The sequence below is a fragment of the Sorex araneus genome, chromosome 2 (assembly GCF_027595985.1).
Source record: "Sorex araneus isolate mSorAra2 chromosome 2, mSorAra2.pri, whole genome shotgun sequence".
Classification (NCBI taxonomy): Eukaryota; Metazoa; Chordata; class Mammalia; order Eulipotyphla; family Soricidae; genus Sorex; species Sorex araneus.
In genome coordinates, this window is record NC_073303.1 from 15,819,016 (window position 1) to 15,833,117 (window position 14,102).

Genomic DNA, 14,102 nt, shown 5'->3' on the forward strand with positions numbered 1-14,102 from the left:
AGTACTGGAGGATCCCATTCATCTGTGGACCACAGAGAAATTAAAAAAAAAAAAGGAGATAGACAGGATTGAACAGTGACAGATCAACAGTTTTGCCTTGGATTGCAAAACTCAGATTACCAAAACGTGGGGGAGGATGGGGGGTAAAGAGGCAGATTTCTTCATTAGAGGGGGCATAGGGGCAGTGGTGGAGGGTCATGGGCCTTTTGGTGGTGATGAGGTGTGGAAACTATATGCCAAGATCATAAACTTGGTTATCACTATCACAAGATCATAAACATTATCCCTAATGTAAACATATTACCTTAAGTACGAAAGAGATTAAAAAGCTAATAAATAAACTTACAATATCCCCGGAGAAGATATTATATGATTGAAACTAAATATAATATTATCTATAAATTATATCTCAATTTGTAAAAAAGCAGGATTTGATCCTTCTAGAAAGCTTCTGTATAGCAGGAGAAATATCAAAAATGAAAAAGACAAAAATATTTTTCCAAGGAGAAAACATTTGCAAACCATGTGGCTGGTATGGAGTTAATTGTTGAAAATATACAGCAACTCATGGAGCTCAAGAAATCAAGAATGATAACCCAATTAAAAACTAGCCAAAGGGTAAAATAAAGAAAGAAAGAAAGAAAAATAATTTTAAGAATTGAAGGAAAAAAACTAGCCAAAGGACACAAATTGATAATTCCCTAAAGAAAACATCCAAATGGCCAACAGGGACGTGAAAAGCTATTAAGTGTCATTAATCGTGAGGGAAATGTAAATTAGAACTACAACAAGATATCATGTCACACTTGTCGTGTTGATTTTTAAATAAAAACAAAAGAGAATGGACCAGGGCTCAGTGATACTGAGAGGGTCAGGCACTTGTCTTGACCTCTGAGCACTGATCCAGGAGTTAGTCCTGAGCACTTCTGGGTGTGCCCGCCACCCCTACAAAAGATAATGGACAAGAGTGCTAGGACGGGGATTACGGTGTTTGTCCTCACGCAGACAAGGCCTGGTTAGATCCCCAGCACTGCGTATGGTCCCCGTGAGCACCACCAAGGGTCCCTCCTGAGCACAGAGCCATAAGTCACCCATGAGCACCTCTGGGTGAGCCCCCAAACCCCCTCCAAAAAAGAATAAGACCAATTGGTGAGGGTGTAGGAAAAGGGAAGCCTTGTGAGTGAGCAGAAATGTAAACTGGAGTAACCGCTACAGAAAACAGCACAGAAATTCCTCAGAGAATCAAAAACCAGGACTGTCCAATGACCCCGCTAGTCCATCTCCAGTATTTCAGCAAAGGAATTGAAACCAGGATGTTGAAAGGAAGCTCACGCTCATTCAGTAGCGTTGACATTAGCCACTATAGGGAAGAGGAATGCCCGCAGAGGAATGCATTTGAAAACTGTCTATATGTGCAATGGAATATTATTCAGTCTTTAAAAAGAGAGATCCTACATCTGCAGCTACAAAGGTGGTCCGGGATTGCTGAGACTCTGTGAGATAAGCCAGGCTTGGACAGACAGATCTGGAATGATCTCACCCCCATGTGGAATCGTGAGCAGCTCAAGAACGAGCAGCAGAGAAGAGACTCCTAGTTGCGGAGGCCAAGGGAAGTGACAGTCAAGAGCACTGAAGACTTACTCTAGACGGCTCAGCGCCAGCAGCTAACCCTACTGCACTCTGCACTTGATGCGCCCCAGGAGGGCCACTATCAACACACACAGCAGATGACAGCTGGAGGGGGCGTGAAGAGACATCAGGAGGCACCAGCCACGTGACCCCGCTGGGACGGATAGACTCCTAGGGTGCACGGATTTCCCACCGCAGCCAGCTCTTCACGGTGTTCAAGGCCGATTGTCCATCCAAGAAGTAGCGAAAACCGGAAAATGTAATAGGCATTTCACCAAAACCCCCAGAAGTCGGTCTAAAAGTCAACCTATTCCTTGGGCTCGATGTTAACTGACTTTTCAAAGCAGGGGAGCAGCTCTATCACCCTATTAAAAATTTTAGAATTCCAGGGCTGGAGCGATAGTATAGCAGGTAGGACGTTTGCCTTGCACGTGGCTGACCCGGGTTCGATTCCCAGCATCCCACACGGTCTCCTGAGCACCGCCAGGGGTAATTCCTGAGTGCAGATCCAGGAGTAACCCCTAAGCATGGCCGGGTGTAACCCAAAAAGAAAAAAAAAATTAGAATTCCTGGAGCGCAGCCCATTTGCAGTCATATGACATCTCATACTCCATGTCACTGATGTACTGAGAGGAGCATGCCACATCTGAAAGGGTGTAAAGCAGAAGGCAAACAATCTCGATCAAATATATATATAGGCTTGGCATACTATAGATAGATATTAGCACACAAGGCTCAACCTGTAACAACATGTTAGCAATCTCTCACACTTAATGGCTCCAAGGTGAGATACAACAATTTTCACACACTTTCCTGTAAGGAAAACTCTTTGGATCATTTTTAGCAGATTATTCATAACAAGCCATACAAAATAAATTATTTAGGATCTGCTTTGGGGGCAGGCCTGGGTGGAAAATTCAAAATTACAGGGGTGGGAAGGTGTCACGGGGCAGGGGGGAATCAGTGTTGGAATAGTGAATGTAGTAAACTATTATGAACAACTTTATAAAAATAAAATTAAAAACAAATCAATCAAAGCAGAGGAGTGCTCAGCATGGCCTTGCTCGGTCACCGTGCTCTGCTCGGCTTCTGGCATGGGAAAGTACTGCTCTGGGACCCTTGCTGGGGGTCACTGGTGGTGCTTCGAGGACCATGTGGTGGCAGGGATGGGACCCGGGCCTCCAGCACGCACAGCACACACTCCAGCCCCAGGACTCACCCTTCCCAACACCCCCGGCTCTAATGCTTCGGTGGGTTACTTAGAAAAGCTGAGGCTGCTTGTGTTCCAACAAGGATATTTGGGTCCATTTTAAGGAGAGAGTTTTTTTCTTTACAATATGCAGACCACCGAACTGATGATGAACTGACAGGAAAATGAGAATCCAGGGGATGCTACTCTACTCATTTGTGAAAGACTTAGTATGTTTATCACGGCTCGCTTCCAGCAGGTGACATCTTCAGGAGGGACTGAAATAAAGCTGAGGAGAGCGTTGATGAATGGATAGAGAAGGTGATGGGTGGATAGAGAAGGCAATGGATGGAGAGACAAGTCAATGATGGATAGAGAAGGGGATGAATGGAGAAGAAGGCAATGGATAGGTATAGAAGGTGATGAATAAATAAAGAAGGCAATGAATGGATAGAGAAGTCAATGATGGAGTGAGAAGGAGATGAATGGATAGAGAAGGCAATGAATGGAGAGACAAGTTAATGATGGATAGAGAAGGGGATGAATGGATAGAGAACGCAATGGATGGATATAGAAGGTGATGAATGAGGGGCTGGAGCAATAGCACAGTGGATAGGGCATTTGCCTTGCACGAGGCTGACCCGTGTTCGATTCCCAGCATCCCATCCCTGAGCACTGCCCGGGGGTAATTCCTGAGTGCAGAGCCAGGAGTAACCCCTGTGCATCACCAGGTGTGACCCAAAAAGCAAAAAAAATAAAAAGAAGGTTATGAATAAATAAGGTAATGAATGGATAGAGAAGTCAATGATGGACAGAGAAGGCAATGAATGGAGAGACGTTAGTGATGGATAGAGAAGGGGGTGAATGTATAGAGAAGGGGATGAACGGATACAGAAGGTAATGGATGGATGGATGGATGGATGGATGGATGGATGGATGGATGGATGGATGGATGGATGGAGAAGGCGATGCACAGACAGAGAAGGCAATGAGTGAGTCGATACCTACCAACCCAGCCTGGCATAGGGACTTGACAGGAAGTAAGAGGCTGAGGGGCTGGAAACGTGCTTCAGCTGCTTCTGGGGGCTGCCTGTGAACACCGAGTAGAAATTCCTCTCCAAGGCCTGATACACGAAGGCGAGAGAGTCCTGGAATAGGATAAACCATTATAGACCGGCCAAGGCAAAACACTTCCTCAGGGAAAGAAAGTTTTTCCCAGGAATGGGACATACCAGCACGGGGCCTGTCAAGGATACGCTCTGAGGATGGCAATGAGAAGTCAGTCACCTCTCATGAAGTGTTAGGGATGCCCAGGGGTCGGGCCGGCCAGGAAAGAGGATGAGCTAGAACTTAGCTCAAACCCCAGTCAAAATATCCTGTCTCCCCCTGCAGAATGTAACGCAGCAAAGGGATTCCTCTGGGCTAGCCATGGAGAAAGCTAAACCTGTTCAGTCTAGGACTATAACTGTGTTTCGACATAAGTATGCTTTTCTGTGTGTATGTGTGGTTTTTAGGCCACAGCCGGCTATGCTCGGGGTCTACTCCTGCCTCTGTGCTCGGGGATCACTTCTAGAGGGACTTGGAGGATGGTATGTGGTGACAGGGACTAAACCCAGGTCAGCTGTGTTCGAGGCCAGAGCCCTCCCCACCCCGCACCGCCCCTGTACTATCTCTCCAGCTCCTCAACTTTATATTTCAAACAAATGAAATAGACGAGCTCCAGGAAGCCAAGATACCCGCCAGACCAGAGGCAGCGGGCGGTCCTGAGTCTGAGGAAGCTGCAACGTGAGACGTTGTGGGCAGAGACACAGGCCGTGAAGCCTGATCGATCCTGGCACCAGAGTCCTCCGGGTCAAGGGAGGCGCAACTCTGAAAGCACCCAGCTGACATGGGACCCCACGAGAGAGCCCAGGGCAGTCCCAGAGCAGAGCAAAGTGGCCCCGGAGTCCAGGGGGAAGGAGAGGGTCTCACTCCTGGCCCCTCGACTCCAGGAAAGTACCAGTTCTATAAACTGCACATGCACACGGCTGGGGCCCAGTGCCCCCCTCCCCGCACTCTCCCCTGGGCCCCTCAGGGCCCAGCCCCACCGGCTCACTGGTCCAGGAGGCATTTCATCAGCTGCCAGACACCGCCACAGGCTTGGGGCAACGGTCAACTCCTCGGGCGAGCCTCGTCCACCGCAAGAGCAGGCAGACGCGCCAAGGAGACGGAGCCCCTGACGGCCTTCTGCCCTCAGGCAGGTTCCCGGGCGAGGCCAGTTACAAAACCGACTGGCAGGGGCTGGCGCCAAACGAAAATGTGGAGGCTCTTGTGAAAGAGTCATGCGGGTGTGAAGGCAAGGCGACTGAACACTATCGCCTGCGGGACCCTGGCTCGGGTGTGCACGGGACCTTGGGTTGGGGGTGACGCCCAGTGATGATGAGGGGCTCCTCCAGGTTCATGCTCGGGGCCACCCTCTGGCAGTGCACAAGGACCAGGCAGTCAATGGGGGGTGGACCCAGGTCTCCCTCACCACAGCCTACCCATGAGCCCTCGCAGCTCAGGGCCACCCCCTGGAAACAGGCTGCCTATCCCCCTCCTGGGGTAAGAGACCCCCACAGCCCAACGTCCCCTTCCGAAATCTATCTCCCCTAGAGCCTTCTCACACCCCCAAGCTGCCCCCACCCACTCGAGGAAGTGCTCGCTCAAACTTCAGAAACGCTGAGCTCCATGCAGGCCGACTCCAAGGCCCCCTCCTCCGTGCAGCCTTCCCTGAGAGCCTTCACGGTCAAAATTAACCCTGCTGTCAAATATTTCCCTCTGCTGCCAGAGCGTTTGCTTTCTTCTGCCACGTGGTTTTCTTTGTGTTTATCATCCCTGCAAGATGGGAATTTTCTAAAGATCGTATGACGTCGATCAGTAAAGCACCTGACGCTGGGAGGATGTTATGGATGAATTTCATCTGCACTGGGGACCCTTGGCATGGACCCACAAGTGAATCCAATCTCATAGACACACTTTGGCTGAGGACTGCCCTGGGGGAGTCTGCCCCCAGGGCCAATGACTCTCTCCCAGTTGGGAATGGGAGGGCAGGAGGGGGGTGTCTCAAGCAATGCCCAGAGGGACCACAGGGGTTGGAACAATAGCACAGTGGGTAGGGCGTTTGCCTTGCATGCGACTGACCCGGGTTTGATCCCCAGCATCCCATATGGTCCCCTGAGCACCGTCAGGAGTAATTCCTGAGTGCAGAGTCAGGAGTAACCCCTGTGCATCACTGGGTGTGACCCCAAAAAAAGGGGGACTATGAACTGCTCCCCAGTGGCACTTGGGTCAACAGGGACGGACAGTCCAGTGATAGGACCCGGAAATGTGGCACCACTCAGGCCCAGCAGTATTGGGGACCACCAGGACCTCACTGAGCAATGAGCAGGGGAACATGCAGTGCCGGGGTTGGAACTCGGGGACTGGAGCATGCATGGCACGCACCAACACCCGGCCCGTGTCCCGGCCCGCCCTCGGGTCTAGCGGTCCCGTCAAAGGCCACCAAGGTCCAGACTGAAGTTTCAGGAAGCGTCTGAACAAACCAGGGTTAGAGGACAAGGTTCACAGCAGGCCTGGCCGAGGCCCAGGGCACTTGGCACGGACAGTGCAGCAGCCAGAGGGTGTCCAGGGCCAGAGCGTGGGGTGTGGCAGCTGCGGGTCCCCTCAGCGCAGTGCTCACCGTGTCCCAGGTATCCACGCTGAAGACCACGCCTCTCTCCGTGTGCTTTATCAGGTTCCCGACATCTTTCCTTAGGGATGCGGTCACGTTCCTGTGGAAACCGTTTTTCTGTTCTTTGGGGCTGCTGAAAAGAGAGAGAGAGAGAGAGAGAGAGAGAGAGAGAGAGAGAGAGAGAAAGAAAGAGAGAGAGAGAAAAAGAGAGGGGTGAGGAAACAGTGATGGTCCAGAACAACTGGGTTGAAGAATAAAAAGTCCATAAAATTTTAATATCTGGAAATTGAAGGAACAGCATTTAAAAAAGAAAAATTCTCTGGCTGATTCAATTCTCTCTTGCCCGGGGCATTTTCTGGCTGTGTTCTTTTGGGGGGTGCTCAGTCTCGCTCACCACCCCGGGCCTGTGATCAACACTTCCTCCCGTGTACCCGTTCTAGTTCAGTGAACTGCCCGTCACCCCCTCCAAAAACACGAAAAGTACTTTGCTCACCCCAAGGTCTCCAATGCACCTAAGAAAGGGGAAAAACTATTTTATCACGTGTGCTAGTATTACAGGGGGCTGGAGCGATAGCACAGCGGGTAGGGCATTCACCTTTCACTCGGCCGACCCAGGTTCGATTCCTCCGTCCCTCTCGGAGAGCCCGGCAAGCTACCGAGAGTATCCTGCCCGCGCGGCAGAGCCTGGCAAGCTCCCCATGGCGTATTCGATATGCCAAAAACAGTCACAAGCCTCACAATGGAGATGTTACTGGTACCCACTCAAGCAAATCAATGAACCACGGGACAACACTGCTACCCAAAACGCATGAATAATCAGTACTGAAATATTAACTTAGTCATCAATGGTTTGTGCCTGATCACCTCTTACCATATGCATCAGACCTCTGTCCCCCATCTCCAGAAATGACCCGAGAGGTCTTCTCTCCCCCACAGTCCCACTGATATGCATACTTTCAGGGTGAAATTTGGGTAAAATTTATGAGAAATAATAATAACAATAGGAATCCTACCCACCAGCACTTCCCATTTGGTGAGCCGTTCACTAAGGTGCTGACTGATTTCACAGGCCACAATTCTGTGTGAACATGTGTTTTCCTCCTCATTTTGTCAAAAGAGGAAGTTCAATAAAATCAAGCAACTTGTTTAAAAAATCACGTGGTTGAGGCTGGAGAGACAGTACTGGAGTGAAGGCACTGGCCCTGCACAAGTTTGGTGCCCTGAGCACTGCAGCAGTGACCCCTGAGCACTGAGTCAGGAGTAATTTATGAGCATTGTTGCCCACCATCCCCAATTTTTTTTTTGCTTTTTGGGTCACACCCTGTGATGCTCAGGGGTTACTCCTGGCTCTGCACTCAGGAATTACCCCTTATGCTCAGGGGACCATATGGGATGCTGGGGATCGAACCCAGGTTGGCTGTGTGCAAGGCAAATGCCCTACCTCTCTGCTCCCCCTCCCCAGTTTTTTTTTAAATAAAAAAAAAAATTAAATCATACCACCTTCCATGAATGGCAGAGACAGACTCCAAACTGTCTGGCGATCTGTCCCGTGCTATTGAAATGTCGAGTCTGCCTCGAGTGAGAAGTGCTTCCGAAGTGTGCTTCTAATTCCAGGAGCCACTTACCTTGGGGGAGCGACTTGCTTGCCGTCACACGCAATGAACAGCGGGTTCTCAGGGAGATTGCAGCCACTAGGGAAACAGTGAAATGAGGGAGGCATCTTTCGACCATCTTTTCAAACAGAAAGTTCACGATGACTCAGTAACATGCCTTAAGCACTTCCCAAAGTCGTAGCCTTGAAGTGTTAGGCACTTAGCCAGACAGACTGAGTACAAGGTGTAATTCCCTCAAGAGGGGAAAATCACTGACTACAGACACGTCCCAGGGAGCCCCAGGAAGTCACAGGAAGGGCATCCGCCTTCCCCTTCCCCCCGGACCCCACTAACGCGACCATCTCAGCGTTTGAGACGCAAAGGGTGTTGGTTTCTGACTCAGCCTCCTTCGGCCCCGTCCACGCGCTAACGCTGGGCTCTGGCTCAAACTCTCAGTCGTGTACCTTTCGGAAGGAAAAGTGGCTCGACTCAATAACAAAACAGGCCGTGGAGGATTTACCAAAGGGGATGGAAGCTGAGAGAATGTCAGATGTGCATTCAAGGACTGGGCGTCCCATTACAAGAAAAAGCAAAAATAAAAAACTGATCTCTGAGGAAGATTCTTGTTTTCCCATCGAGGGAGAAGATGTGACAGCGCTACTAATGTGTAGGCGCCGGGTGGCCAGTGCTGAACACACACCCCCGCCGGCTTCCTGAGACGCCTCGGGAGAATCTTGTCAGGAGACAATCACGGTGAGCAAGAACGCTGCGAAGAGCAGGTGGGGAAACGAGAGTCTATGGCAAGGAGAAACCGTGGCTGGAAAAGGAGTTCAGAGAGGCTGGAGAGCACAGTGGGTAGAGCGTTTGTCTTGCACTCAGACCACTCGGGCTGAATCCCCAGCATCCAATGTGGTACTCTGAGAACAACCAGGAGTGATTCCTCAGTGCAGAGCCAGCAGGAACCCCTGAGCATCGCGGGTTTTGGCCCAAAAGAGAAAACAAGAATCTTTTTTTAAAAGAAAAGGAATGATTCAGAGGGCTGGGGCGATAGCACAGCAGGTAGGGCGTTTCCTTGCGCTAGGCCGACCAGGGTTCAATTCCCAGCATCCCATATGGTCCCCTGAGCACCGCCAGGAGGAATTCCTGAGTGCAAAGCCAGGAGTAATCCCTGTGCATTGCTGGGTGTGGCCCAAAAAGGAAAAAAAAGGAATTCAGAAAAGAAGTGGGAAGAAGCTGGGGACCAACTTTAAAAGCAATTTTTTTAATTAGTTTTTTAAATTAGTTCTTTTGGGACCACACCCAGGGGTACTCAGAGTTTAATTTTGGCTCTGTGCTCAGGAATCACTTCTAGCAGTGTCTATGGGGCCTTAGGGGGTGCCCGGGATGGAACTGAGGCGGGCTACGTGCAAAGCAAGCACCTTACCCCGGTACTATTTTCCAGCGCCGATATTTTCTATCAAAGCCTTTCCTCAGGCCAGCGTGAAGTTGAGGAAAGGATTTTCCTGTTATCCACCAGCAGATTCATCCTTACAGCATTAGTATAACATGAAGAAATACTTCAGGGGTTAGGAACTTAATTATCAGGCCAGAGAGGTAGCTCAGGCTTTGCGTGCTGGAGGCCTGGGCTGCAACCTCAGTACCACAGAGCGAGTCTGGAGAAACCCCTGAGCACTGAGCAGAGAGCACCCCTGAAGACCATCTGATTTCCGAAAAAAAAAAAAAAAGAAGAAGAATGCAACTCTCAGGCTGGGAGTAGGGCTCAAGGGAATGTAGCTTAGTAGCCAAAAGAAAACTTCAAAAGTAGGACTGAGAGATCATGGAGGTTAAAGTTCTTGCTTTGCATTCAGTCAAAGGCAAAACCTGAGCACCACATGAAATGGCTCCAAAACAGACAAAAATGGCATAAATTTCACTGTTACTGTCATCCCGTTGCTCATCGATTTGTTCGAGCGGGCACCAGTAACGTCTCTCATTGTGAGACTTATTGTTACTGTTTTTTGGCACATTCAATACATTTCAAGTAATACAAAATTCCCTTGGATAATGACCTACTATGAATGAGTTGAGATTCATTCCCATGCCCATGATGCAAATATATTTATATTTTCCTTTGTGTCATAAAGTTGTCATCTTTCTTTAGGGCATTCTCCAAAGTTCCCATAAATTTCCAGTCTGATGAGTCTTTCTTGGAGTATGTTTGTAAAGACGCAATCAGTTCATGGAATTTTCTGCCTTGATCAATTAAGACAGATCAAGAAACAAGACACCTAATGCATCTTAATTGCTCTTCCCAGTGAAAGAATGAGGCCCGGCTACATATCTCGCCTTACCTATTTGGATAACCTGATTAAAACAAAGTCCAGTGGGCCAGAGAGATAGTCAAGTGGGTAGGGCACTCGCCTTGCATGTGGCCATCCCAGGTTCAATTCCTGGCATCCCACATGGTCTCCTGAGCACCGCCAGGAGTAATCCCTGAGTGCAGAGCCAGGAGTAGCCCCTGGGCATTGCCAGGTGTGACTCCAAGACAGCAACAACAAGTCAGGGTTGTTTTTTTTTTTTTCAGCTTAAGGATTATTACACAGACTTTATAAAACAGACAAATGCAGGTCATCCACTCAATGCCATGAGTAATGACTCCAATCTAAGCCTAATGTCCGTCTAATAATAAAGTCTAGCATTTAGTAAGCGCTGACTACAGGCAGACAGAACCTCTGAAATGAGTGATCTCTTTTCCTCACAACCACCCGAAGGTAAAGATAAAAATTATTGCTGATCTCTACTTATGAGTGAGCTCTATTTATTCCTCACAACCACCCAATAACCAAGATAAAAATTAGTGTTGTCTCCATTTACAGATGGGAAATGAAGCCCGAAGGTGGTTTAGCGACGGCTTGCAGTGACTCAGGAGCGCTGGGTCTCCTCATTCCAAAGCTTTTTTGCTCCCCCAACCCCTCTGCACCGGAAATCCACCTGTCACGGCTTAGGGATTTTGCTGCAGGCTTGTAAGCCAAATTGCTCCTCACTGCGGCTTGCAAACCAGGGTCGCATGTACTGAGCTCAAGTTAACTTCATCATCAAAGGGAACTTTGTTCTGAACCAACACAACAAGCAATTGTTGGCGACAGGATTGCAGTATCAGGAAGTGTTTCGCAGGGCAAAAGATTAGCCAATGCGCAGTGTTTCAGAGTGTGCCTATCTAGCCAATAAACCGGCTCGGATTATTTCCTAGAAAAACCACCTGGGCATGTAACACCAGAGAATCCTTTTTCCCATTCTGTTCTTTTAGGTTTGTTTATTTGTTTGGTTTTTTTTTTTTTGTGGGAGAGGCCTCCTAAGCAGTGCTCCTGACATCGGCAGGCAGGTAAGATAGGGAAGCTCCCTCCCTCATGGCAATGGCAATGAATTTCCTGGGAAATAATAATATCAATAGCAGCTGGAGCGATAGTACAGCAGGTAGGGCATTTGCCTTGCACGTGGCCAACCCGGGTTCAATCCCCAGCATCCCATATGGTCCCCCAAGCACTGCTAGGAGTAATTCCTGAGTAAAGAGCCAGGAGTAACCCCTGTGTATTTCCAGGTGTGACCCAAAAATAATAATAATAATAATATCAATGGGCTGGAGCAATAGCACAGCGGGTAGGGCATTTGCCTTGCCCTACACAGCCAACCCGGGTTCGATTCCTCTGCCCCTCTCGGAGAGCCTGGCAAGCTATCAAGAGTATCTCGCCCACACGGCAGAGCCTGGCAAGCTACCCGTATCATATTCGATATGCCAAAAACAGTAACAACAAGTCTCACAATGGAGATGTTACTGGTGCCCGCTCGAGCAAATTGATGAGCAACAGGATGATGGTGATACAGTGATACAGAATAATATCAATAGCCCTGAAATTGCAAAAAAACAACTTTGCAGAAAACAGGAACTAAGGCCTGATGAGACTTTTACCTGGGACCAGCAACAACAGACGCAGAGAAGGCTGGACACCCCCGCCCCCCCCCCCCAGAAGCTCCAGCACAAACAAAAGCCCAGAAAAGGAATTTCAAGGAAGACCATTGACCCCTCCTAGCCCTAGTCCCTAGCAACAGACTTTGACCTAGGTAGAAGCCCCACGTGGGGGCAGGTTAGAAAAACCCGATGAAGGCCACCTTGAACAAAGGGCGCACATGTGTTGCCCGACCCTGTGTGCTGCTTGTGCCCATGTGGCTGAGCACCTGTGTCGCCCGAGCACGTGTGTTGCCTGCGTCTCCCCTCTTGAGATGGGGACTTTCTGGGATGCTGGCATACGTGTAGGGGCTCTTGGAGAAGCCCAGATTCTCTCTTGAAAGTGTTCCTCTCTCACTTCCTCTCCCTCCTTCCCCTTCCTAAAAACCTCCAAATCAAATCAGTTTTACTTCACTGCTGTCTACTCCTGAAATTCTTTTCTGTGAGGTGAGTCCAGAACCCCAAACCCCTGGGACGCTGAATGACAGAGCTGGATCAGAAGAGAGTGACCCATCTCTCTCCTTCCCGCCTCACAGAAGCCACCTGTGGGGTCCACCGACATCACTAGGGTCAGCGGGTTTGATGCAGGAGCCAAGGAAGAAGTGGTGCTCAGAGCCCGGGGTGCTGGGGATTGTCCGGCATCCCAGGGCCACACCCAGCAGGCCCGGGGCCCTCCGGGATTACACCTGGGGTGCTGATGCGGGAGAATCAGGAGTGCCAGGGTCAAACAAGGCCTGGCCCCTGAGCCCCACACTGTCTCTCCGGCCCCCTCTTCCCCACTGTCCAGCTGTGCCAACGTCCCTCTCCAGACCCCAGCCTAAGCCACTCATCTCGGCCGTGGGGAAGGGGCTCCGTGCTCAGTGGCAGCTGAAAATGACTCTTTGAGGGACTCTGGTTCCCTCAGATTCTGGGCAGATTCTCCAAGAACTGAAATGATCTAGTACAGCTGAAAACAGAGACCATCCCAGGAGGCTGGTCTAGCTGCCATCCTAGTAGGTGACAAACCCCAATCCCAGGCGTGCCGGGAGGGTCAGGAAAGTTAAGAGGTCAACCAGTGCAAGATGTTCAATGTAGACCTGACATTTTGACTCTTTTTGTTTTGTTTTGTTTTGTTTTGTTTTGTTTTGTTTTGTTTTTGCTTTTTGGGTCACACCCAGCGATGCTCAGGGGTTACTCCTGGCTTTGCACTCAGGAATTACTCCTGGCGGTGCTTGGGGGACCATATGGGATGCCGGGGATCGAACCCGGGTCGGCCAAGTGCAAGGCAAACGCCCTACCCGCTGTGCTATCGCTCCGGCTCCCTGTTTTGTTTTGTTTTTGGGGTCACACCTGGCGATGCACAGGGGCTACTCCTGGCTCTGCACTCAGGAATTACTCCTGGCAGTGCTCAGGGGACCATATGGGATGCTGGGAATTGAACCCAAGTCGGCTGAGTGCAAGGCAAACGCCCTCCCCGCTGTGCTACCGCTCCAGACCCAGACATTTTGACTCTTAACGCCTGCACTCAGTTTCCGTTTCATATTGGCACGGCAGCAAGGGTTCTAGGCAAACCCTTCGAAGCCCAAGAAGCCTGGAAGGCAGATGGGGGTGGAGAGGAGGCGCCCCACACCCATTACTGGAGTGTGTGTGGAACTGGCACAGCACAGGGCATGGGGACTCAGACGCAGCACAGCAACTGCAGCCAGTCTCCTAGGGGGAATCTGGCTTTGTTTCCCTTCTTTTCCTCCTGATTCTGATCCGCCAGCATTTCATGGGACTTTTTTCCTACCCATTTATAGCCAGGATTTTGTTTGTCTATTTTGTTTTTGTTTTGGAGACACACACAGCCATGCTCAGGGGTTTCTCCTGGCTCTGCACTCAGGAATCACTCCTGGCGGTCCTGGGGGACCATATTGGATGTCGGGGATTGAACCAGGGTCGGCTGCATGCAAGGCAAGTGCCTTACCCCTATCCCATTGCTCCACCCCCTATAAGCAGTTTTAAGACATGAAAGCTGTGTTGGGATAGGGCAAGTCAGGC

General features: G+C 50.0%; 1 protein-coding gene across 4 annotated transcripts in view; it reads right to left on the bottom strand.

The window, feature by feature from the left end:
* GPLD1 (glycosylphosphatidylinositol specific phospholipase D1) overlaps nucleotides 1-14,102 on the bottom strand; it is a 65,330-nt gene that overhangs the window by 21,913 nt on the left and 29,315 nt on the right. For 2 of the 4 annotated variants that reach the window (XM_055129472.1, XM_055129475.1), the window contains 3 exons: nucleotides 8,135-8,200; nucleotides 6,519-6,639; nucleotides 3,827-3,966 (listed from right to left, as the gene is read on the bottom strand). In XM_055129472.1, the coding sequence (XP_054985447.1) occupies nucleotides 3,827-3,966; nucleotides 6,519-6,639; nucleotides 8,135-8,200 (327 nt within the window). Of the gene's footprint in view, nucleotides 1-3,826; nucleotides 3,967-6,518; nucleotides 6,643-8,134; nucleotides 8,201-14,102 lie in introns of all 4 variants that reach the window. The other 2 variants (XM_055129471.1, XM_055129473.1) reach the window with 1 other exon arrangement.